This window comes from Podarcis melisellensis (assembly GCF_964234715.1).
Source record: "Podarcis melisellensis genome assembly, chromosome: 5".
Lineage (NCBI taxonomy): Eukaryota > Metazoa > Chordata > Lepidosauria > Squamata > Lacertidae > Podarcis > Podarcis melisellensis.
The window spans coordinates 68,981,334-69,003,617 of record NC_138537.1 but is presented as its reverse complement, the minus strand read 5'-3'; the positions used below and the strand labels follow the sequence as shown (position 1 = coordinate 69,003,617).

General features: G+C 45.1%; 1 protein-coding gene across 3 annotated transcripts; it reads left to right on the top strand.

Moving 5' to 3' along the window:
• The first annotated feature begins 268 nt into the window (after positions 1–268).
• On the top strand, positions 269–22,048 carry TBATA (thymus, brain and testes associated). 3 transcript variants are annotated; one of them, XM_081913195.1, is made up of 9 exons: positions 269–387; positions 7,102–7,341; positions 8,023–8,193; positions 9,982–10,070; positions 13,288–13,452; positions 15,911–15,992; positions 18,441–18,612; positions 19,475–19,527; positions 21,110–22,048. In XM_081913195.1, the coding sequence occupies exons 2-9, from the start codon at positions 7,122–7,124 to the stop codon at positions 21,187–21,189; spliced, it is 1,032 nt and encodes a 343-aa protein (XP_081769321.1). In that variant the 5' UTR covers positions 269–387; positions 7,102–7,121; the 3' UTR covers positions 21,190–22,048. The 3 variants fall into 3 exon arrangements, with proteins under 3 accessions (XP_081769321.1, XP_081769320.1, XP_081769322.1); XM_081913194.1 differs by lacking the exon at positions 269–387 and adding an exon at positions 900–1,037; XM_081913196.1 differs by lacking the exon at positions 269–387 and adding an exon at positions 901–1,037 and having other exon boundaries at positions 9,985–10,070.
• Positions 22,049–22,284: the final 236 nt, after the last annotated feature.

Genomic DNA, 22,284 nt, shown 5'->3' with positions numbered 1-22,284 from the left:
GGAGGTCCGTCCTTAACCTGAAACTGTTCTTAATCTGAAGCACCACTTTAGCTAATGGGGCCTTAGGCTGCTGCCGCCACGCGATTTCTGTTCTCATCCTGAAGCAAAGTTCTTAAACAGAGGTAATATTTCTGGGTTAGCGGAGTCTGTAACCTGAAGCGTATGTAACCTGAAGCGTATGTAACCCAAGGTACCACTGTAATGTATCTCAGAGTCTTCTCACTCGCATAAGTAACACTATACCATGCCCTAGGAAGTGATCCAGTGCTGTTTACAAAGACATTACTGATGTCAGCATGGAAGCCTGAAAATGCAAGTGTGTCAAAAGATCTTATCAAGCAGCAGCTTGATGAGATACATGATCTCCAACTTCTTCTCTTCCACAAGGTGAGTGCCTGTCATAAACAAGTTACATGAACCTCAGTCTCTTGAGCGGTGAGACCTTTCAGGGACTTCAAGCTCACACCCGGGCTATTTCCCCTGGAGTGAAGGTCACGGGAGACCAATGGCATTTCTGTGCGATATGGCTTTATTGGCATATATGTACAGGCTGAGCCTAGCACTGGGTTCATCACAGAGTGCAAGACAAGTATGCGTGAGATTGTTAATGGAAAAGGAATAAAAATAAAATAGAAAAATATCTCAATCCTCCTGTCTCGAGCGTGATGAATCCACGTCTCCTCCCACTGATGAAACAAAATCGGATTTAAACAAAAAACAAAACTCAAGTGAATTTTCTTAACTGGAATTTGCCTTTGGAGGAAAGAAAACCAGGAGTTGACTATATGGTTAAGGGGGGGGGGGCGAAAAGAAAACAGAGCAGATGAAAGGGGAGAAGGGGTAGGAGGGACAATCGTTGGCTGTTGTCAAGAAAAAGTGTTACCTAGCAACTTTGACACAGTCGGGGGGGGGGGGGAGGGACAAAGAAGGCAGACTTTTGTTATGTACAGAAGTGAGATTATTTTTGCAGCCTTTGGCCAGACAGTAAGTCAAAAGGACACCCCACTCCCCACATGGATGTGGCAACAGCTTAAATGGTGAGTCGCTTCTTTATAAATATTGAATAAGAAGCACATCTGGGGTTTGTTGTTGTCTTTGTTCAAATGTCATAGCTGCAGGCCAAATTAGCTTATGCAGATCCTTTAAAAAACAATTGCTTTCTGAGAACTCAGCAAGGGGGGGCGGGCAGAGAAGAAAGGGAGTGAAAGCAAGAAATATACTACCTCCTATATCAAATTTCCATAAGTATCCAGCAACGGCTTTAAAAACAGTTGAGAGACAAGAGCACTTTCTTTCTGCTTCTTACTAGGCATTTAAATTAATTGCATACGGCTGTTGACCACGGACCACCTTGATTTTCAAGCATATGGAGTATATTTTTTCTTGTTCTGTTTGACCGACTGCTATAATTTCTTTTCACGTCTTGTCCCATATTCATCTTGGAGACTGGACATTTTATGTATTTGTTGCATATGTCTATTGGATGGTGGCTCAATTAGGGGCCCCTCCAGACAGGTGTTTTATCATAGGTGTATTCTGCAACGCTTTCTTGACACGACAATAGTGCATTAGTTGTGAACTTTTTCTGCTCTTCTCTGTTCTGGGATGCTGCCCCAACGCTACCACACTGTTGCTGTCTGGAGGGGCTACAGTGCAACAAAAGTGGACAAAAACAAACGGGAACATGTATGTTTTAAAAGGTGGTGGGATTTCAGCAGGAATTTACAGGCTATGCCCTGATGGGAAGTGAAGCAGTTTGAGCACCCCAAAAGTTTTGCAGCTTCAAACACAGTATTCAAAGCGGTATCATGTCTGACTGCCCCAAAAGCACCATGAGCAGAAATCATCATGAGTGTGGAATAAAAAGGAAGTGCCCACAGTTTCAACAGCCCCCCCCCTTTTTACAAAAAAAATAAAAAAATTGAGAAAGTTTTCAACATAAAATACAATAAAAACCTATCTAATCTAAAAAAAGAAAGAGAAAGAGAAGCGAAAAGAGAGAATAAAAAGCAAGAAATAGGAAGGCGAGAGAGAAGAAAAAGAAATAAAAAGTACGGTAGTTGCATCATATCCTTTATCCATATACAGAAAAGTAGACCTTCCTAGCTCTCACCTGAGAACTTCTGTTTCTTACTCCAGCCTCCCACCCTAGGAGATCCTTTCTCCTCTGTCTCCCACACCAGCCAGTCATGTGACCCTTAACAAAGAAAAGGAAGTACAGTGGTACCTCGGGTTAAGTACTTAATTCTTTCCGGAGGTCCGTTCTTAACCTGAAACTGTTCTTAACCTGAAGCACCACTTTAGCTAATAGGGCCTCCTGCTGCCGCTGCGCCACCGGAGCACGATTTCTGTTCTCATCCTGAAGCAAAATTCTTAACCCGAGGTAATATTTCTGGGTTAGCGGAGTCTGTAACCTGAAGCGTATGTAACCTGAAGCGTATGTAACCCGAGGTACCACTGTACAAACTTTCCATTATGGGTGAAATTGACTAGATCAGAAGCTGCTTTGGATTCGGTTGAGTCAGTTTCCCCATTCTTTTCACTTTCATAGGACATGAAGAAGCAACTCCAAATGCGAGAACCCTAACCCATTCCCACAAATTACATTTATACATTGACCAGCCTACTGAAGCTGGATCAAGACCATTGCCTCCACAGGAGATTGTGGCAGATAAAGATTTGTCAACACAGTCTGAATCAGACTGTGAGTGATGTAGCTACCTCTTCACTGTGTCCATTCAGTCAACTCCCCTTCCTCCTTGCAAATTCTTCCTCAAGATGGTGTTTCCTGCTTGGCAGGGGGTTGGACTCGATGGCCCTTGTGGTCTCTTCCAACTCTATGATTCTATGATTCTATGAAAATCCATTCTCTCTTACAAGGACTTTCCTGGTCCACCACAGGCTCACCTGTGCTTTCTACCACTACGTAAGCATCCCTGGATGGTACGGGCCCATCTGCACAACATAAACCCCTCTCTACGGTTGCCTTTTCTGTCAGAGGCGCAGGCAGAGAGTGATGAGAAATAGAACATTGTGTCAGTCCCTGGCATGGCCTTGAGACATTACACTGCATTGCACTAAAACTTTTGCAATGCCACAAAAGGAGACCAGCCTGTTCTCAGCACTAGGTGTACTAGATGTGTACAAGCTAATCAGAAGAACTGCTGGATCGGTTCCACATTGTGTTTTCCACAGTGGCCAACCAAATCTTCTGGAAAGTCCATGAACAGAGTGTGAAGGCCAACCACTATGACTCACTCCCAGTAGCTGGTACACACTACCACACTACTTTTGAATCAGGATGTTGAATGTAGTCATCATGGCTACGAGCCATCGACAGACTTCTCCGTGAATTTCTCGAATTGCTTTTTAAAGCCACCTGAGCTGGCCATCATCAGAACCTGGCAGTAGCGAATAGTATTAATTGTGTCTTATACAGAGAAATCCTGTCTTTTGTCTCCGCTACCTCTACTTTTTTGAATCTGCTATCAACCAATTTCTGTGGCTGACTCCCAAATTCTAGTAGTATGAGAAAAGGGGATATATGTTTCTCCATTTTCCCCATCTATGCATAATTATATAAACCTCTATAACAGCCCCACTTAGTCATATATCTATTTTTCTAAGCCAAAAGGACTCTGGTGTTTTCACCTTGATCATTTGGGTTTCTCTTCTCTGCCTCTTTTCCTACTCTATTACATCCTCTTTGAGATGGGCAACCAGAGCTGTACACAGTATTTGGAATGAAAGAAATGTGAAGGCATCTGCCCCATCCTTGCAAAGAATAAAAAACAAAAGCAACTACCTTTGTTGCTGAGACAGTTCGCTGTCATGATAGGATGGTGAAATTTGTTTTTGAACTGAAGGGTGGAGGGAAGTACCGGTATTTACTTTCAGTAACAACGGCACAATCTAACCAAAGCATCATTGATTTCTATAGAAGAGTAGTAGAGCATGTGCTTAAGTCAGAGGTTTTCAACCTTTTTGAGCCCACGGCTCCCTTGACCAACTACATTCTTTCTGTGGCACTGTGATGCCTGGGACTTGGGCTCAGAACCAGAGCAGTCTTAGTCCGCACTGGATCCTTTGCCTCAGTCGGCATCTGAACCAAGTCTGGGGCTTGATTCTGAAGAGCCCCAGTCTGCACAGGTTCCCCTGCAACAAGCTCCAGCTGAGCCAAGCCAGGGGCCTGAGCCTGCCCTGGCTCCAGATGCAGGGATTACCTTGTTGCCTTCAGCAGGGCAACCACTCACAGCTGCTCTGCTTCCAGTTGGGTCAGGAGAGGCTGAGGCGGCCTCTGGGTCTAGTAACCCACCAATATTTCCGGAGCTGCAGAGACTAAGGTCTGAGAGAAGGAGAGATCTGAGTGCTCGCCTTTGGGCGAGACAGGGAGTTGAGTCACCAGGGGATCAGGACTGGCCGTTACCCTGACAAAGATAAAAGGCTGCCGGACCCCACCCCAGATTGCGGGACCAACATTGCTGTTTGCCAGAACCTGCCTGAGACCCTGTGCCTGACCTAGCCTTGTTTCCTGGTGTCCTGCCTTGGCCCTGTCGGACTGACTCCTTGCAGAATCCTTGGATTCAGGACCAGACCTGGACCATGTTGCTCGGGTTAACCCCCGGGCCCAGTTATGTCACCCCTTGCCTGCAGAGCTGGCAGCCTCTTATCCTTTTCCGAACAACCTCCCTTGTGGAGTGTTTCCTCAGCCTCCTTCCCTTGAGAGTCCTTCAGGCAGCCGCTGCTGCTGCCCCATGTCTCTGCGCTACGTCCCCACCCCACCCCTGCCAAAGAGAGATGCCTCCTCACACTGCCCCACAGGGGCCTGGGACTTGTCTGTCCATTTCCAACAGCAAAGGCTGGCAGACTGGCTGTCTGGACTTCCTTGCCCACTTCCTTGCTTGCTTGCTTGCTTAATCCGAGGCCGTCTCAGCTCCTGGCAACTGTACCCCCTAGCCAGCCACAGAGGCACCATTCACCTGGGGAGCTTATAGCCAGAGCTGCTGCAACAAAGAGGTACACAAGCCTTTGGGAGGCAGAGATGCGAGAAGGCATCAGAGGAGGGAGGGAAGGAAAGAAGGACTGAGGCCAATGTTGCCTGTGGCACTCCTGGCCACCATTCAAGGCACCCCAGGGTGACATGGCACACTGGTTGACAACCACTGGCTTAAGTATATTCCATTGAAATGGGGGTTTCAAAGCTCTTCAGATGGATGATTGCATCTGTTTGTAAACCAAAAAGTGTGAGGGTTCAAGCCCACCTGGAAGCTGACTGAGGAATCCTTTCACCCGAAGTCAGAAATAGAAAGAGCAGCTGCAGGGAGTCACTGGTAAGAGGGGACAGACTTCAGAGATAACACTCTTTTCCATTTGGCTGGGAAACGGTGCTGGGTTACACGATATGGGAGAGCCAGGTCCCCAAACTGAACAACGGGTTCAACAATAAATTCCAGGCCTGGTGCTGCTCAAATCAAGACCCTAATTGGCAATCTCATTTCCATGAGCCTAAATGGTACATGCAATATCTTTCCTTGAGTGAAAAATGTATACCAGAGGTGGGGAAACTACAGTCGCCCAGATGTTGATGGACCCCAACTCCCATCAGTAACATGTAGGGATGATGGGAGTTGTAGTTCAGCCATATCTAAAGGGCCACAGGTTCCCCACTCTTGCTATGTATCATCACTCATGTAGGATAGGAATATCCCTGCCCAGGAATGGTAGCAGCGTTTGAATAAACAGGACCTAGCAGGGGCTAGTTAATATTGCAATGCAAGTTGCAAGATCACCATTTCACAAATTCTGATTACTATCAGATTCCAGGCTTCACTTCCAGTAATAGCTGTTGGCTCTGTTCACCTCCGTTGGGCAAACAAAACTTTGAAACCATAACACCTTAATGTAATTAATTAGCTGCTTTCTATATAGCACATGCTGTACACAGGTCTACGTGGAAACATCATCAAAGTCAACTTGGGCAGCACTGTGGGGCATCAAGATAGCATCATTAAACTGAGCTGTGTTTCTGAGTTTCTGTTTTCGTTTTGATAAGATGCTTCAATGCTTCTTCACAATTGCATCTCTTTTATTGATGCTGACGGTGCAACGTGTGTGTGTGTGTTGAATAGCACACAATCCTTTGAGACAAAGAGCTTGCTGGGTCTTCAGAATATGATCTCAGTGGCACGGCCAAGACTCCAGGTCACCTTTCAAAACTGTCAGAAAGTAGGGTGTCTTTAAATAGCCAGTTGTTTTGTTCTTCAGCAAACCTGTTGCAGACTCTGTTTCTCAAGTTCTCGTTCATCACATGACTCAGGCTCCCTGTCATAGAGTCTGCCATTAAAACCTTTCCTGCACACCTATGCGAGATTGTTCATATCATCCTTACTTGCGGCAGTCTGTTTAAAAGTGGCTTTTAAGGTTAGTATAACATTTGGGATTATTGACTTCTTTATAGAGAGAAAAATACAAGAACTCGCCAGCGTTCATCCAGACATTGGATTCAATCAAGTTGGTTGGATTCCCTGGAGTGTAAAAGATAACGTGTAATAGTTAGGCCAGATCAGAGCAAAATCAATGTATTTTTAAAGGCATTCACTTCAGTGGGAGGGAATAGAAATGTTTTAAACTGTATTGGCTTCCAGACAATGTGTTTTTATTCAGAATTTATTCCGATTTGCTTGTTTATACAGCATCATGTCAAGCAATTGTTATCCCACGCTTTTCCACTGCTTTTCCATTGCCTTCTTTGCTGTAGAAAATCAGGTTATTTTTGAACCAGGCTTGATGCATAAGAGCACCAGATCCAAAACCATTTTAATTGCACAAGCTGAATTTGCTGCAATTCTACTTGCAAACTCGCCACAGTCTAGAAGCGCCCTGTCTCACTAGAAACGGGGGCGTTTGCAATTATTTAAAGTTGTTTGTCAAACTATTTTTGCACGCCTTTGTGGATTTGGAACAAGGAGCCTGGGTACTACGTAAGCAGCCAAGGGAACCAAATTTCGCTGTTTTCCTAGGAGAGACATCCTTTAGGCATCCGTTGCTCTGCAAGTTGTATAATTGTTTTTTTATAACTTTGCCTCTTCTCTTTTTACTCAGGAACATCTACGAAAGAGGAAATGGGGGATCTGAAGAGTCCATCTGCCAGCCCCTTCACAGGCAAAGACATCACTGTTCTGGCAGGGAAGCTTAAACACATGGCCCTGAATACCCCACTCCGTTTCAGCGCTCAGGCCTTGAGACCCCATTCCAAGAACAGCGCTCGGTTTGGCTGCCTCAGCCATCACTCTTTCTTCTCACGGCACAATCCCCACCCTCACAGAGTCACTCATATTCAAGGTAAACACACAGCAGTGCCATCCTGTACGAGTCTGTTCAGAAGTAAAGTTCAGGCATGCTTTTGTTAGGTAATGAAAATCCGAAAGCGCTTAAATAAATAAATAAAAATGTGCAAATGTTGCGGCACAAAATTGCTGCTTATAGCTGTAAATTACAGTGCATATTTTTGTGCTTTGCATGCAGTAGAATGCAAAAAGTACAATGTGTGACAATTCAATTAGCTCTTTAAGGCATGCAATAACAACACAAATTCCTCCAGTAATTAATACCCTAATGTAGGCCCACCACGCCACAGAAAGAGGCTGTGCATACACCATACATTGAAAGCACATGACCTCCCCCAAATAACACTGGGAATTGTAGTTTGCCAAGGGTGATGGGAACTACAGTTCCCAGGATTCTTTGAGTGGCATTGGGTGCTTTCAATGTATGGTGTGTACATAGCTGGAGTCTCACCTTTCAGACAGTTTGAAGGCAGAATTGGAGCCTTCAAAATCCGGAATGGATTCCAGAAGGGATTTCTAAAGACTCAGCAGGCACACAAGTGAAGAATCTGAGTCTAGGAAATCCTTTCTGAAGCAGAACCAGGTAGCTCCTCCAATCTCTAGTTCAAGCCAGTTTTCTTCTATAATGTGGTTCTTTCCTGTGCAACTTATCCATGGATGCCTTCTTCTGTTGCAGGCTTGAATGGTGCTCCTGTTTGCACAGTTAATGACGAGTGGTGCGAGCAGACCATTCTGCCACCTCACCCAATGATAAAAAGTCAGATTCGTGCTTCTATTTTGGGGGCGCCTGGGGCTCAGATACCCATCGGAGACCCACAACCAGTTCCAGTCCCCTGGCTATCAACAGGTTAGTATGCAACAGGAATATTTCCAACGCAAGCGCCACACTCACACATGCACAACTTTCCAGGGGTGCACACTGGCAATTTGCAAAGCAAGAGTTTTTTGGGGAAAACACCTCCCATTCACTTCAAAATGAGCTTTCCCCCCACTATGCAAATAGCCCACAGGGGCCTTCATCTGGATTGGGGCTAATAGTTAAACTTTCTACACACACACACAAACACACACCCTGTTCCACAAACATGCTAGGGTCTCAGTCTGGATCATGTTCCTCATGCTCAAAACCATATATATATGGTAAAGGTAAATGACCCCTGGACAGTTAAGTCCAGTCAAAGGTGACTATGGGGTTGCGGCGCTCATCTCGCTTTTCAAGCCAAGGGAGCCAGCATTTGTCCACAGACAGCTTGCCAGGTCTCGTGGCCATCATGACTAAACCGTTTCTGGTGCAACGTAACACCATGATGGAAACCAGAGCGTACAGAAATGTTGTTTACGTTCCCGCCACAGCGGTACCTATTTATCTACATGCACTGGTGTGCTTTCAAACTGCTAGGTAGTCAGGAGCTGGGACAGAGCAACAGGAGCTCATCCCGTTGTGTCGATTTGAACTGCCGACCTTCTGATTGGCAAGCCCAAGAGGCTCAGTGGTTTAGACCACAGCACGACCCGCATCCAAATATCTGTGCATAAGGGCACAGATCTGGAGCTGGTGTATTTTGTAGCTTGGTGCATAGATCAGATGCTGATAAGAGTCTCCAGGTGAAGACTTTTTCCTGCCTGTTTGGACAATTACAAGGAAGCTTGTCTCCAAAGGACAGAGAGCTTTTCGCACAGTCCTGATAGTCATATGAAACAGGTTTTGGTGTGTGTATGATTTGTTGCCCCATCTTACGATACCACAGAGAGCACTACTGTCAAAAAGCTCAGCTTAGCTTCCTTCCGAGATCCACTTCACCACCTGCAATCTATCCTAATCAACAAGGGTTGTCAATGCTATTATATCACAGACTGTGCCATTAAATATCATCATGATGAATATGCCTCCTGAGGACACGGTGATTAATAGCACGCGCATTAAAGCAGAAACAGGGGGTGGATGTGTGCCTGTTTCTTGAGCTGCCTCACATGATCTCAGCTGTTTCTGAATCTGCATCAAATTATTGCCAGGGGTTTAACAGATTCCACTTGGGTTCACATCCATACCAATATATACAAAGCATTCTCATACCACTTTCAACAGCCATGGCTTCCCCCCATGGGAAATGCCGTTTGTTAAGGGTGCTGGGAATTGTTGGCTCGTGAGGTCAGCACCCTTAACAAACAACACTTCCAAGGATTCTTCTGGAAATCCATGGCAATTACGGTGGTAAAAGAGTGCTTCGTATGTATGGCGTGAATGTGGCCTCGTTTCCGAGCTGTTTCCGAATGTTCAAGTCGCTGCCGAATTTGAAACAATGATCTTCCATCGTAACCCAGAGGGGCAAGGATGCCTCTGTCAAAACTAGCATATAAGAAATAATAGAACAAGCATTCTAGTTTTGAATGCACAAGGGGTTTTTGTGTAGCGGAATGTTTAGTCTGCCTTCTGAAGTGGTAAAGTCCAACTGCCTGCTGTCAATATATCACACAAGACTGCCAGTCATGTATTTTGCCTATAAGACTGTTCCACACGTTACGCACAGAGGCAAGCTCAGAAAGGGAATCCGCAGCTGATCCTGATGACTGCATCCCAGCCACTTTTGTTTTTATTTCGAATTTGCCATCTTCCTCATTCCTCCTTTCTCTCAAGCAGGTTCTTTGTCCAATGCCTGGCGAGAAGAATTGAGGGAACTTGCTGCAAGAGTCAGAGCCGCCTCATCCACTGAGAAAAAGGAGGCAGTGAGTAGGAAAAAGGGGTGGCATTGTGATCCCATCCCGTGGGGCTGATTTGCTAAGGAAGGGGGTGAGCCCAACCCTGGGAATGAAAGTAACCAAGTACAGTGGATGGGAGCAAAAACAGTCCAGTACAATTATTTGTTCGGATAATGAGGAAAAATAGCACTGCTGTTTTCCATTTTGTAACCCTGCTGAGACTTGGGCCGTCTTCTTTAGTGATTCTTTCAGAATATGACAACTCCTCATTTTGTTGATATCAGAATAAATTATTTCTCATTCAAAGAATACCCAAAGACGAGTTAATGGAATGCTTAATGTACAGGTAAAGGTAAAAGGTAAAGGGACCCCTGACCATTAGGTTCAGTCGTGACTGACTCTGGGTTTGCGGTGCTCATCTCGCTTTACTGGCTGAGGGAGCCGGCGTACAGCTTCCGGGTCATGTGGCCAGCATGACTAAGCCGCTTCTGGCGAACCAGAGCAGCGCACAGAAACGCCGTTTGCCTTCCCGCCGGAGTGGTACCTATTTATCTATTTGCATTTTGACGTGCTTTTGAACTGCTAGGTTGGCAGGAATGTACAGGTAGGGGATGATAAACCCATGGTACAGTGGATTGGTGTGTCTGACTGTTAACCAGAAGGTTGGTGGTTTGAGCCCGCCCAGAGATGGCAGTGGGCAGGATTCCTGCAGTGCAGGGGATTGAATGAGATGGTCCTCAAGGTCCCTTCCAACTTTACAATTCTATTATTTTATGATATAGTTACATGATGGACTTCTGCTGAAATGAATAAGCATGCATAACACTCCCCTGCAGGGTGCAAGGAACCTGCAACTTCTAGATGCCATTGGACTCCCAGCTCCCATCATCTCTGTTGGCTAGAGCTGATGGGAGCTGGAGCCATCATCTGGAAGGGAACAGGCTCCCAAACTCAGCTCCACCAAGGGCTGGGCTGAGACTGAAACTTGAAGAAGATAAGAAGAGCCTGCTGGATCAGGCCAATGGTCCTTCTAGTCCAACATTCCCATAGCGACCAACCAGGTGCCCATGGAAAACCCATGAGATCTAAGCAACCTCCAGATTTAGGGATGTCAACACTCCAATCCAGCTTACTTCTCTGAACTCTGAGGCTAAGGTCCAGTACTAGAGGACAGGGCACTGTGGAAAGACTGGGGTGGTTCCTAGGCAGAGAACGGCATGCAGTTGCTAGCCTTCCCATTGTTGAAACTTTGGCTCCAACCAACTTTCTGGAGCAGCTGCCTGGAACGATAAATATCTGTGGCCGGTTACACAAGGCCAACCAACTACACAACAACACCATCATCTCTAGTTTTGTAAGGGTTGGTGCTGAAACTCTACCGGAGGTCAGAATTATGGAGCAGCAGAAGACTAGCACAACCAAAATTTGAGCTTTTCCTCAAATACAGACAATACTGGAAGCAGCTTGTTCCAACCTAACCTGGATGGCAGCTCAAAAATGAAGTGCTGCACTTTCTGGGAGGAGCTTTGTTCACCCAGCTCAAATTCACTGAGTGCTATAAACCACTCATATTTAGAAACAGAAGATTCAAGGCTCTATTCTTTCCATATCAGTCATTTAAAGCCACAGCTCAGTGGTTCATACACACACAGACGTAGATAGATATAGATATATACACAAAAGTTGGGTGCCTCCCCCTCTGTCTGCTGAGCAGTAGGAAAAGTCCATAAGGTTCCAGGCACTCGCCCAGGGTTTGGGCTCCTTTGGAGAACTGAAAGCAGCGGAGATCATTGTAGCTTTAAGAAATATGATTTCCCCCACCACCACCTATTTAGTCTGCATGGATGGAGTCCAGATTTTATAGCATGGTCATCTCAAGAGGGTCAGTGCAGCACTCAGTCCAAGGCATCTCTCCTAATTATACCTTCCTAAAAACTAAGCCTCCTCTATTCAGTTTCGTTCTTTTGGTGCTTTGAAGTACTCATGGTTAGGTTTCACCTAACAAAGGAGTTCCCCTGCCTTCATCAACACTTGTTGATTGACTAGGATTAAAAATTGGTAAGCACTTAGAACATTTAGCTCTTTCCATGCTAATTGCTGATGCTCAGAAGTAGGTACACACATTCCAATACAGTACACATGGATCTTGATTATATTCTCGACATTGGACACAGTCTTTACAGATAACCTCTGATTAAACCTCTTGCATAACCCCTTCTAATGCACATTGAGACAGTCTTGCAACATATAACATACAAGTTCTAATTACATTCTTTTCATTAAACCTAAACATTTAGCACCACAGATCTATCTAGATCCATCCATCCATCCAACTATACACACAATCTCTCTCATGTACACATCAACCAACCAACCAACCAACCAACCAACCAACCAACCAACCAACCCACTCAGTCGTGTTTAACTAAAAGTCATTACAAATCTCTCACACACATATACACTGTTGGCCACCAGTAGATGGCTCACAAGCCTCAGCTATAAACAAGGATGGGTTATTTTGATTTCAACATCTAGTACTTTCCCCATGTCATATTTTGGAGTCTTACGTAAATTTTCTTGATACTAAAAGGCCACACCTTTAAATCACTATTACAACATTTTACACTTGTGGTTTCCCCCACAGAATCCTGGGGGACCCCTATTCCCCTCTCAGACTGATTTAACAGTCCATCTCTCTTCCCAGGAGACTCTGGGAACTATAGTTCTGTAAGTGGAATAGAAGTCTCTTCAGGACTTCCAGCACCCTTAACAATCTACAGTTCCCAGGATTCTTTGGGGGAAGCAGTGACTGTTAAAGTGGTATGAGGGCCCTTTAAATGTGGCCAAAATGGATTCACAATGGTTTCTTAAGAAATGTGTTTCCTTTACTGGAGCAAAAATAGGCTCCCGAGTTTATGTCCACATTAAAGGTTCCTTATCAGATCCATAATCAGAGAATTAATTTGCTGTAATATATGCTAATAGTGAATATAGGGCAGGCTGCAAACTCAACTCAGCAAGATCAGAGCATGCTCAGTAGACATGGAATACTGATTGACAGATGAGAGCAGGTGGGAAAGGAAAACCTGGGCAGGAGGGGAATGAAATGGAATGGCGAATCCTGAAAGAGGGTATGGCTGGCTTACTACAACTCTGGACAGGAGCACTCTACATTGCAATATTTGTGTCTGACATGTTCTTCCATGTCCAGTTCCTCTACTGTAGCTTGTTGTTGTATTTTAAGGCAGAAAAGTCTCGGAGGGAGACGCAATACTCAGAAGAAACAGGACGTCTCATCCCACCTCCCTCTCGAGCTACAGCTTGCCATTCGTCCCGCCGTTTGCACAGGAACAATGCCAAGAATAAAGGCAAGGATGCGACCCTGCTCTTCCGGGACCAAGAACTTATAGTAAGCCATGCATGAAAAAAATGGGGCAAACAGACCCTTCTTCTTCTTTTTAACCTGTACCACAAACCAATTACAACTATTTTCCTAGAAATTAATTGGTGGAGTAATAAGAAAAGTTTCTGCTCAGAGCTGATTATAAATTAAATTTGATAATTGATGGAATAATAAGAACAGTTTCTACTCAGAATGGATTAGAAATTAAATCTGATAAAGCAGATAATTATCACACACAAACACGATTGTTATGTTTCATTTGCTTTGGGGAAAAAGTTAGGAAAGCAGCAAAGTGCCCAGAGATGTTTATCTTTTTTAAAAAAAAAACAAAAACAAAATTTATATACCATTTGGTTGTAAGAAATCTAGGTGGATTACAAAACTATAAAGTTAAACACTGATTAAAAAAACCATTAAAAACAGGTATTTGAAAACATTCAAAAGATGATTAAAATGAACAGTAACCAAAAAAGAGACAAGCACATGTAGTTTGCATAAACAACAATGTTTTAAACAAGTTCTGAAAAGAGTACAGCGAAGGAACCTGCCTGGTGTCAATAGGTGAGGGGGTCCAAAGTGTAGATGCTGCTGAACTAAAGGACTGATTTATTACAATTGTGGAATGAGTATTATATGGCATCAGTAACAGCGCCAGTTTCACAAATTCAAGCAGCTGCATGTGCTTATACGGATTAAGGTGATACTTCAGGTAAACTGGTCCCAAGCTGTTAAGGGCCAATAGTAACACACTGAACTTGGCCCAGCCCTGCAGCAAATGGGCAACTAGTGCAGAACTCTTTGCACTTTGAAAAGAATAAAACATGGTCCTAAATAGCCACTGTCTGAGAGCCCTACGTAGAGCGAGTGCCCAAACAGACCGGAGATTCATGAGACACAACTTTTGCTAGGCTGTGTAACTCAGGCCTGCTGCGTGCTAACCTGCCTATTTAAGATCTTATTCTCAACCCCCACCCTCCAGAGAGTTCATGTCTCTCCTCTTGAATAAATAGATTTTGTCTGGTAGAACTGGGGAAAACTGGCCTTATTCAACTTTTCCATAGCCCATCTCCCAACTTCCAAAAGATGTTGAGGCATCTCCCTGATGGACCTGACTGACTAGTTATTGGCAGGCCACAACCACCTGTGCACCAAGGCCCTCCTGGATCAGAAACTCTTTCAGAGATTACTGTTGCCAGTTCCTCAGCATTACTGCTACCTTATACGTGCAGAGACCTGAAGCCTGATTATAAGTAGCAGTGATAGGTTGGAGAGATTTGAACATAAAGAATCCTTTTATTCTTTTCCCGAAGCAGCAGCCTATGTTCGTCCTCTTATTGCCTCTTTTATTCTTAATAAATTCCATAAAGTTGGTGTCGGGGTCCTGGGCATACTTCTGGCCAGACTCAAAAGGGATATTTCCCCTTCACATGCCTAGATCCACTTGGCTCATGCTGCATTTGTGCAGGGTTTGACAAAGAAAAGCAAGCTATACCTTGGGCTCTGGGCTAGCTCTGTCCCCTCATAAGTGTTGGACTCTCAGAAAGCACGCCTGTCTACGGATTGAGGGGTCCTAAGGGGAGTGTGGTGGCAACGGGGAAGATCTCACACTGCCCATGGCATTAGGTTACTCTCCAACACCAAGTTAAAGTTCCCAGGACCTTTCCTGGAATTCCTAAGCATTCTAGCATTGCCATATTTTGAAGAGCAAAAAAGAGGAGACTATGACGACCATTCAAAGCAAATAAATGCAATGTGACTCAAATTATACGCCTGAAAAACAGGGAAGCGGGTGGCGCTGTGGGTTAAACCACAGAGCCTAGGATTTGCCAAACAGAAGGTTGGTAGTTCGAATCCCCGCAACCGGGTGAGCTCCCGTTGCTCGGTCCCAGCTCCTGCCCACCTAGCAGTTTGAAAGCATGTCAAAGTGCAAGTAGATAAATAGGTACCTTCCGGCGGGAATGTAAACGGAGTTTCCGTGCGCTGCTCTGGTTCTCCAGAAGCAGCTTAGTCATGCTTTATGCCTGCTCCCTTGGCCAATAAAGCAAGATGAGTGCCGCAACCCCAGAGTAGGTCACAACTGGACCTAATGGTCAGGGGTCCCTTTACCTTTACTTTATACCCCTGAAAAAGAGGGTGTGTCTTGGAAAAAGAGGACACATGGCAACGCTAATTATCCTAAGATAGGTCTCCATACCTTGCTGCCTGCAAGCTACTAGGTATAAATGGAAGCCCACCAAGGGTTTGACCAGTGTCCTCATTCTGACCCCTGCCTGGGACTGAGGGGAGAGCCGTGGGGAGATTGCACCATAGGAACAACGAATGGCAACGCAGGGCAAAGTTCTCACCAGCATAAAAATTACCGAGATAAGCCTGTGTGTATACCCTCTTGACCCTGTTGTTTCTTTCAATGTCACTCCGACCCCGGTTGTGCTGACACTTTCCCACTGTACTCTTCTGTCAACAGATTTTGGAGCTGCTCTGTCAGATCCTGCAGACAGATTCCTTGACTGCGATCCAGCAATGGCTGCTCATGGCTGCGCAGAGGGGTAAGGTGCATGCAGAGCCTGCAAGGAGCAAAAGGCTTTGGAAATGTGGATTATGTTAACACCCCTTGCAGCTCAGTGGGTTGTCGTCTAATGCAGTGTTTCCCAAACTTGGGTCTCCAGCCAGTTTTGGACTACAATTCCCATCATCCCTGACCACTGGTTCTGCTAGCTAGGGATGATGGGTGTTGTGGTCCAAAAACAGCCAGAGACCCAAGTTTGGGAAACACTGGTCTAATGCATCGAAACACTCAGGGCATGCAGCATGTTTGCAATGCCACCTTGAAGCCTTTCCACACATTAAATCACAGCAGCACCCGGGGGGTTGCAGCAGAATGTGTAGCTGACAAGTCAGTCCTGATTTTCTGGTCATTGTTTCCAGTTATGTCTCATTTGCAGATTATATAGCCCAGCCAATGTGGTCCATGTGTTGGTACCCTGGATTACTGCAATGTGCTCTGTGTGGTGTCACCCTTAGAACTGGCCTGGGAGCTGCACCTAGTGCAGAATTTAGCAGCTCAGCTGTTGAATGGGCTGGGCCCAGTGGCAGAGCAAGCCAATGGGGCAGCCTGGGGATGGGGCCAGCCACCCGCGGGGGCGGGGCCAACCGGGGCAGGATGCTCTACAGCGCCTCAGAGGAGTCTGCCTGCCTCCTCCCACTCAGCTGCCCTACAGCTGAGGAGGAGGCAGTGGGCGGACTGTTTGGGGCAGCATGGAGCCTGCGGGCACTTAAGCCACTGCATCACTCCCAGGAGAGACGTATGGCTCAGGTATGCTGCAGGCCCTGCGGTGAGTGCCACCTGGCAGTTTGTCACACACACACCCTCAGTGGCGACACCCAGGGCGGGGCAGCCTGCCCTCCCCGCCCTCCCCTTCCTCCACCCCTGGCTGGGCCATCGAGACCACACACATCACCTCTGCTGAAATATCTGCCCTGGCTGCCAATATGCCAGCAGGCCAAATACTTTACCTGCTGGACCACCTCACTCCATATAGCCTTGCCAGACCATTAGATCATTAGGAACAACACTTTTGCCAGTGGTGCATGGTGGAACTACCAGGAATAGGTCCTTAACCGTGGCAGTGCCAAAAACATGGAACTCCCAACTGATATTATGCAGACACCTCACTATTAAGCATTGGACACTTAAAGCTTTTTTATCATTCAGGTATTGTGACTCAGCTGTGTTCAATCTGCATATTATGAACAGTTTTCTTTGTTTTATTAAGTTTATGTTGTTTTATTAGTGTCTTAGGCACATCACCCTTTTTGTGACTTAGCAGTATATGAACCTGCATGATGAATAAACATAATAAATTAGATTCCTAGATATGCACCTAAATTAGCAACATAGGAATAATTCCTAAGTGTGGTTCAGGTATGTTAACACCTGTACAACACCTTCCTCTAAGGAAGTCCCCAAGTGACTTTACAGCCAAAGTGAAAATGCAATAATAAAATCAGATAAACATTAAGCACAGTCCTATCACCAGGGTTGCCCAAATGCCTGGGGAAACAAGTGTGTCTTTGCCGGATGCTGAAATGATGACAAAGTTTGTGCCAGTCAGGCCTCCCTGAGGAGAGCATTCCATCAACGAGAGGCTTCTACAGAGAGGGACTCATCTTCCAGCATCATAACTTTTATATGCCTGTTGTCTTTGTCCATGGAGTTTTCTTGGCAGGGATACTGGAGTGGTTTGCTGGTTCCTGCTCCAGGTGGATCACGTTTGGTCAAAACTCTCCACTATGACCTGTCCATCTTGGGTGGCCCTGCACGGCATAGCTCATAGCTTCTCTGAGTTGTTCAAGCCCCTTCGCCACGACAAGGCAGTGATCCGTGAAGGGATCAAAGACCCTGATGTTGGGAAAGATGGAGGGCACAAGGAGAAGGGGACGACAGAGGACGAGATGGTTGGACAGTGTTCTTGAAGCTACCAGCATGAGTTTGACCAAACTGCGGGAGGCAGTGGAAGACAGGAGTGCCTGGCGTGCTCTGGTCCATGGGGTCACGAAGAGTCAGACACGACTAAACGACTAAACAACAACTACTACAGAGAAGGCCTGTTCTCTCATCACCAACCCTCAGAGTTTCCAAAACTTGGGTCTCCAGCTGTTTTTGAACTACAATTCCCATCATTGCATACCACTGGTCCTGCTAGCTAGGGAAGATGGGAGTTGTAGTCCAAAAACAACTGGAGACCCAAGTTTGGGAAACCCTGCTCTATCTAGATCTCCCTCAAATATCTCAAGATCTGGGCAGGTTCATTTGGTTATTTACAAACTGATAGTTTTATATGGGAATGATAACTTGTGGGCTAATTCTTATTTATATGTGAAATTGCATGCAGAAAAAAAAGAAGGGCAGCTGGAACAAACCTACGGTATTTATTTTACCTTAAAACTGTGCAGGTGAGATTGATTCCTAAACATGTCCTCTCCTCTCCCGGCAGAAAAGGACCTTGTCATGGGATTGTTGCAGACGGCCACTGCCAATTTACATCTTGATCCTCAGGAGCTGACCACAAGCATGGAAAGTGATGGAAAGCATCCATCACGGTTGCCCCCAGATACTTCAGGATTTGCTCCCAAACAACGCAGCCTTGGGAGAAATCATGTGTCCAGGTGCCCTCTTTGCAAGTCCTTTGAATGTTTGCTAAAATGAATTTCTGTTGCATATTACAGAAAATAACTAGACACGTTATGGGGGAAAGTACTTCTTGACACAGCACAGACTTAAATCATGGAATTTGTGCCCACAAGAGGTAGTGGTAGCAAGCAACATGGATGGTTTTAAAAGAAGTCTAGACAAATTGATGCAGGGTAAAGCTATCAATGGCTACTAGCTGCCCAGAGTGGCTGGGACAAGTGGCTAGGATGGACTACAATTAATACATTCTCATTATTGTTATCATCTTCTACTTCCAGTAGAGCGTCAAACCCACTGGTTATATGTTATATAAACACAGGGCTGGATTTAGGTTTGACGAGGCCCTAAGCTACTGAAGGTCATGGGGCCCTTTATATGTCCAGCTGTCCTTTGTCAACAACCAATTGTCACTGTTTTTTGTATTGAATATATGCTATACGGTAATTTATGGGCCTAATAGGTATCTAAAGTCATTTGAACAAACCAAAATATGTATTTTATCAAAGTAATGGTTGAAGTGAAATACAATTAAGAAGTAGTATATTAATAGTGAAATTGGGGGGGGGGAGAGAGTGGGGCCCTAAGCTATAGCTTGTTTAGCTCATATGTAAATGTGGCACTGCATGAACATTAGGGACGCAGCCAGCGGAATGCTAAAGTCTCCCCAGCATCATTCCTGCTGGAAAGAAACCATTTAAAGGGCTATGCAAATGCTGAAGATGAACAGATTGTCCAAGATGATCGCAAAATGACAAAAGTAGTTTTCATGCCAGAAATGTTGGCCAAGGTGCATAGCTTCTCTTATAATCATGTTGGCCCTGGTTTATTTTGTTGCAGGCTGTCTGTTATGAGACAAAAACAAGAACCTATCCCAGAAGAAGAAAAGCCAGGTAAAAACAAAAAGAAAAAAACCCTGTAGAAAATGCTGTGTTTTCATTGGAAAATGCAAGGCGTGAAGTAGGTATCCCTGAAGCAACCAGGGGAAGCAGGAAATTAGCTGCTGGATGTGCTTCAGGTGGGTTGAGACTCAGAATAAGCCAAGGGCAGTGCCCGATTACACTGCTCAGCTTCCAACATGTTCCCATCAAACTATTTAATCTGCGCAGGGTATGCTTGCTCCTTAGGTTCAGTGAGCTACCCTAAGGTGGAGGAGCAGGACTGCATATGTATTGTGTAAGCACTTAATGTGGAATTATGCTTCATCCCTGCTTTGTGCATGCTGAACCACACAGAGAGTCAACATCGTGCCCTCCTGACATATAATTACAGCAGGACTTATATAATTACAAAATGGATGGCACAATCGTTTCCTGTATTTCCGAAGAAGGAAGGTGTTCTCACCTGGGGCCTGTGTGAAGTCAAGCCTTTGGTGAGCTGCATCCAGAAAAGCGAAAGATGCTGGCACTTCCTCAAAAAGCTTCAGGTTTATCAAAGTGATCTTTGACTTAAGCAAGGTTTTTCTGTTTGCGTTTTCTGTCGTGGCAGTGGGCCCAGTCAAAATCAGCCATGCTCCTAGACATGACTTGATATTTCGTAACCAGCAACTGGAGAAAGAAAATTAGCCATGTATGCTTCCCATGGGACTTGATAGATATTTGTAATTAACATTCCTTACTGGATGACCAGTGAATGTGACCTGTTTTTAAATGACAGGCTCCCTGATCCTTCATTGAAACGGATTGATACTTTACTGTTCTGTGGCTAACAAAATTTAACAAAATTTCTCCTGAAGTTTACTTTTCATGAGCGCTTCCCAGCATTTTGGTCGCAAGTTTAGGTTTAGTCCGTTCCGGCCTTACTCTTCGACAGTTTGAGGGGACTCCTTCATACTTCATATATATTTTTGAATACCATTAAAGGGGTGAAAAATTCTCTATTACTATTTCCCCATCCCCACACACAACTGAGTGGGCCTTTTTGATCTTTGACCTCAGGCACCAAGTTAACTTGGATTATCTTTCCACTTTATATTTGTGTAACCCTATTGAATTCTCTGCTGATTCTGGCTTACTTCGGTGGATGCAAGCAATCAGCCATCATTCATACCTATGCTACCTAGTTGCCCAAAGGAGGTTTGGAAGTCTGGGGGTATGCCTTTATAGTGTTTAGGGGAGCAAATCTGGTCAGGGGGTTTACAAAAATGTGGCCATAATCTCTGCTTCTCATTGTTAAGTTGTGGGTGAACATATCAGACGACACAGCGATTCTTCAAACAGCTCTTGTTTATTCACAGGCCAGAACAGAACTGAACTGAAGGGTTCAGTCAGCCTGCTTATATAGAGCTCCAGTACATCGTAACTGTAACAACTTTTCTAAAACTATCCAATCACTGAACATCACTTTCGACCCCTTATTTGCATAACTATCTACAGTATCCCCCTGCTGGCCCAGGGTGAGAACTTCAGTACATAACACTCATATCCACTGGAAACACATTAACCAAACCGTCTCATTTGTGCTTTCCATTTTCAGTGCACATCGGCTCTGCAGAGGTTCTCCAGTTTCACCCCTCCGCAGATGAAAAGCAAAACCAATTAGACCAAACCAATTAGAAAGAAACCTTCCTCCTGATGTGACTCCTCTTGCTGCTCCAGCTTGTAGTGTTACCGCTCCTGCTAGTCACCCAATGGCAACAATGCTGCAAGAAAAAGGGCTTCTTTAGAAACACCCGGCATCTCAGAACTTGGCTCTTGGATTGAAGCACCACAGTCTTCAAGGGGGATGACATTTTGAGATGTTGTTCAATGAGACTCTGCACAATTCTGAAACCGTTGGAAAGACCCATTCCGCTGTGTCCCCGTGTGTCCCAGCTTGGTATTCAGCATGATTCAAGAGAGGAACGCCAAGAAGTTGCAGAATGATGAACATAGAAGGTGCACCTTTAATGGCATGGTGCCTATTGTAGGACGATTCTGAACTTTGAGACAAGGACTCAGAGCCTTTCATTCCTTCTTTGATAGTTGGTAGTATGTCAATTAATTATTTCCTCCCTTGGAACAATTTGCATTCCATCCCCACACTGCCGTTTGCTTGCTTGCTTTTTAATGACCATAGTAGGAGTGCAATTGAGATGTTACAAAATTCTATAGCTTTGTTTTTTAAAAAATAAAAAGCTAGTTGTTTGAGGCTGCTGCTTAGTGCTCTGAATTGTCCTGGGTGTGGAGGAGCTGAAACTTTTCCTAAAGAGGCAGACTCTAGTTACCTGTTTGGGCTGTGAAACTGACTAGAGTGAACGGGAGAGGACAGAGAGAAAGATTCCTCCTGCTCAGGAATTTGCTGATTAAATTCATGTATATTACGTGAAACAAGGATTTAATCATACAGAATTGTTTTGTTGTTGCTGCTGCTGTTGGGTTTCTAAAGTCAGCCTTTAGAATCTCTTTAACAATAAATCTACAATGAGCAAAAACATTCGACACATGCCTCTGCCTGCCTCCAGAAGCCGTTCAGTTCCTGAGGCGAAACTAGGATGCAAAGTGCTTGCGGTTTGCACATTCCTCTGCGATGGAAAGCCTGTTCTGCAAAGGGACTGTTCCTCCAGTGTCAGGGAAACACCTAAGCTTTCTGTGCCGCCATGTGATCCCTATCAGGGATGCCAAATTTCATTCAAGCAAAGGAAGTATCGGGTCTGCCTTTCATGCACTATG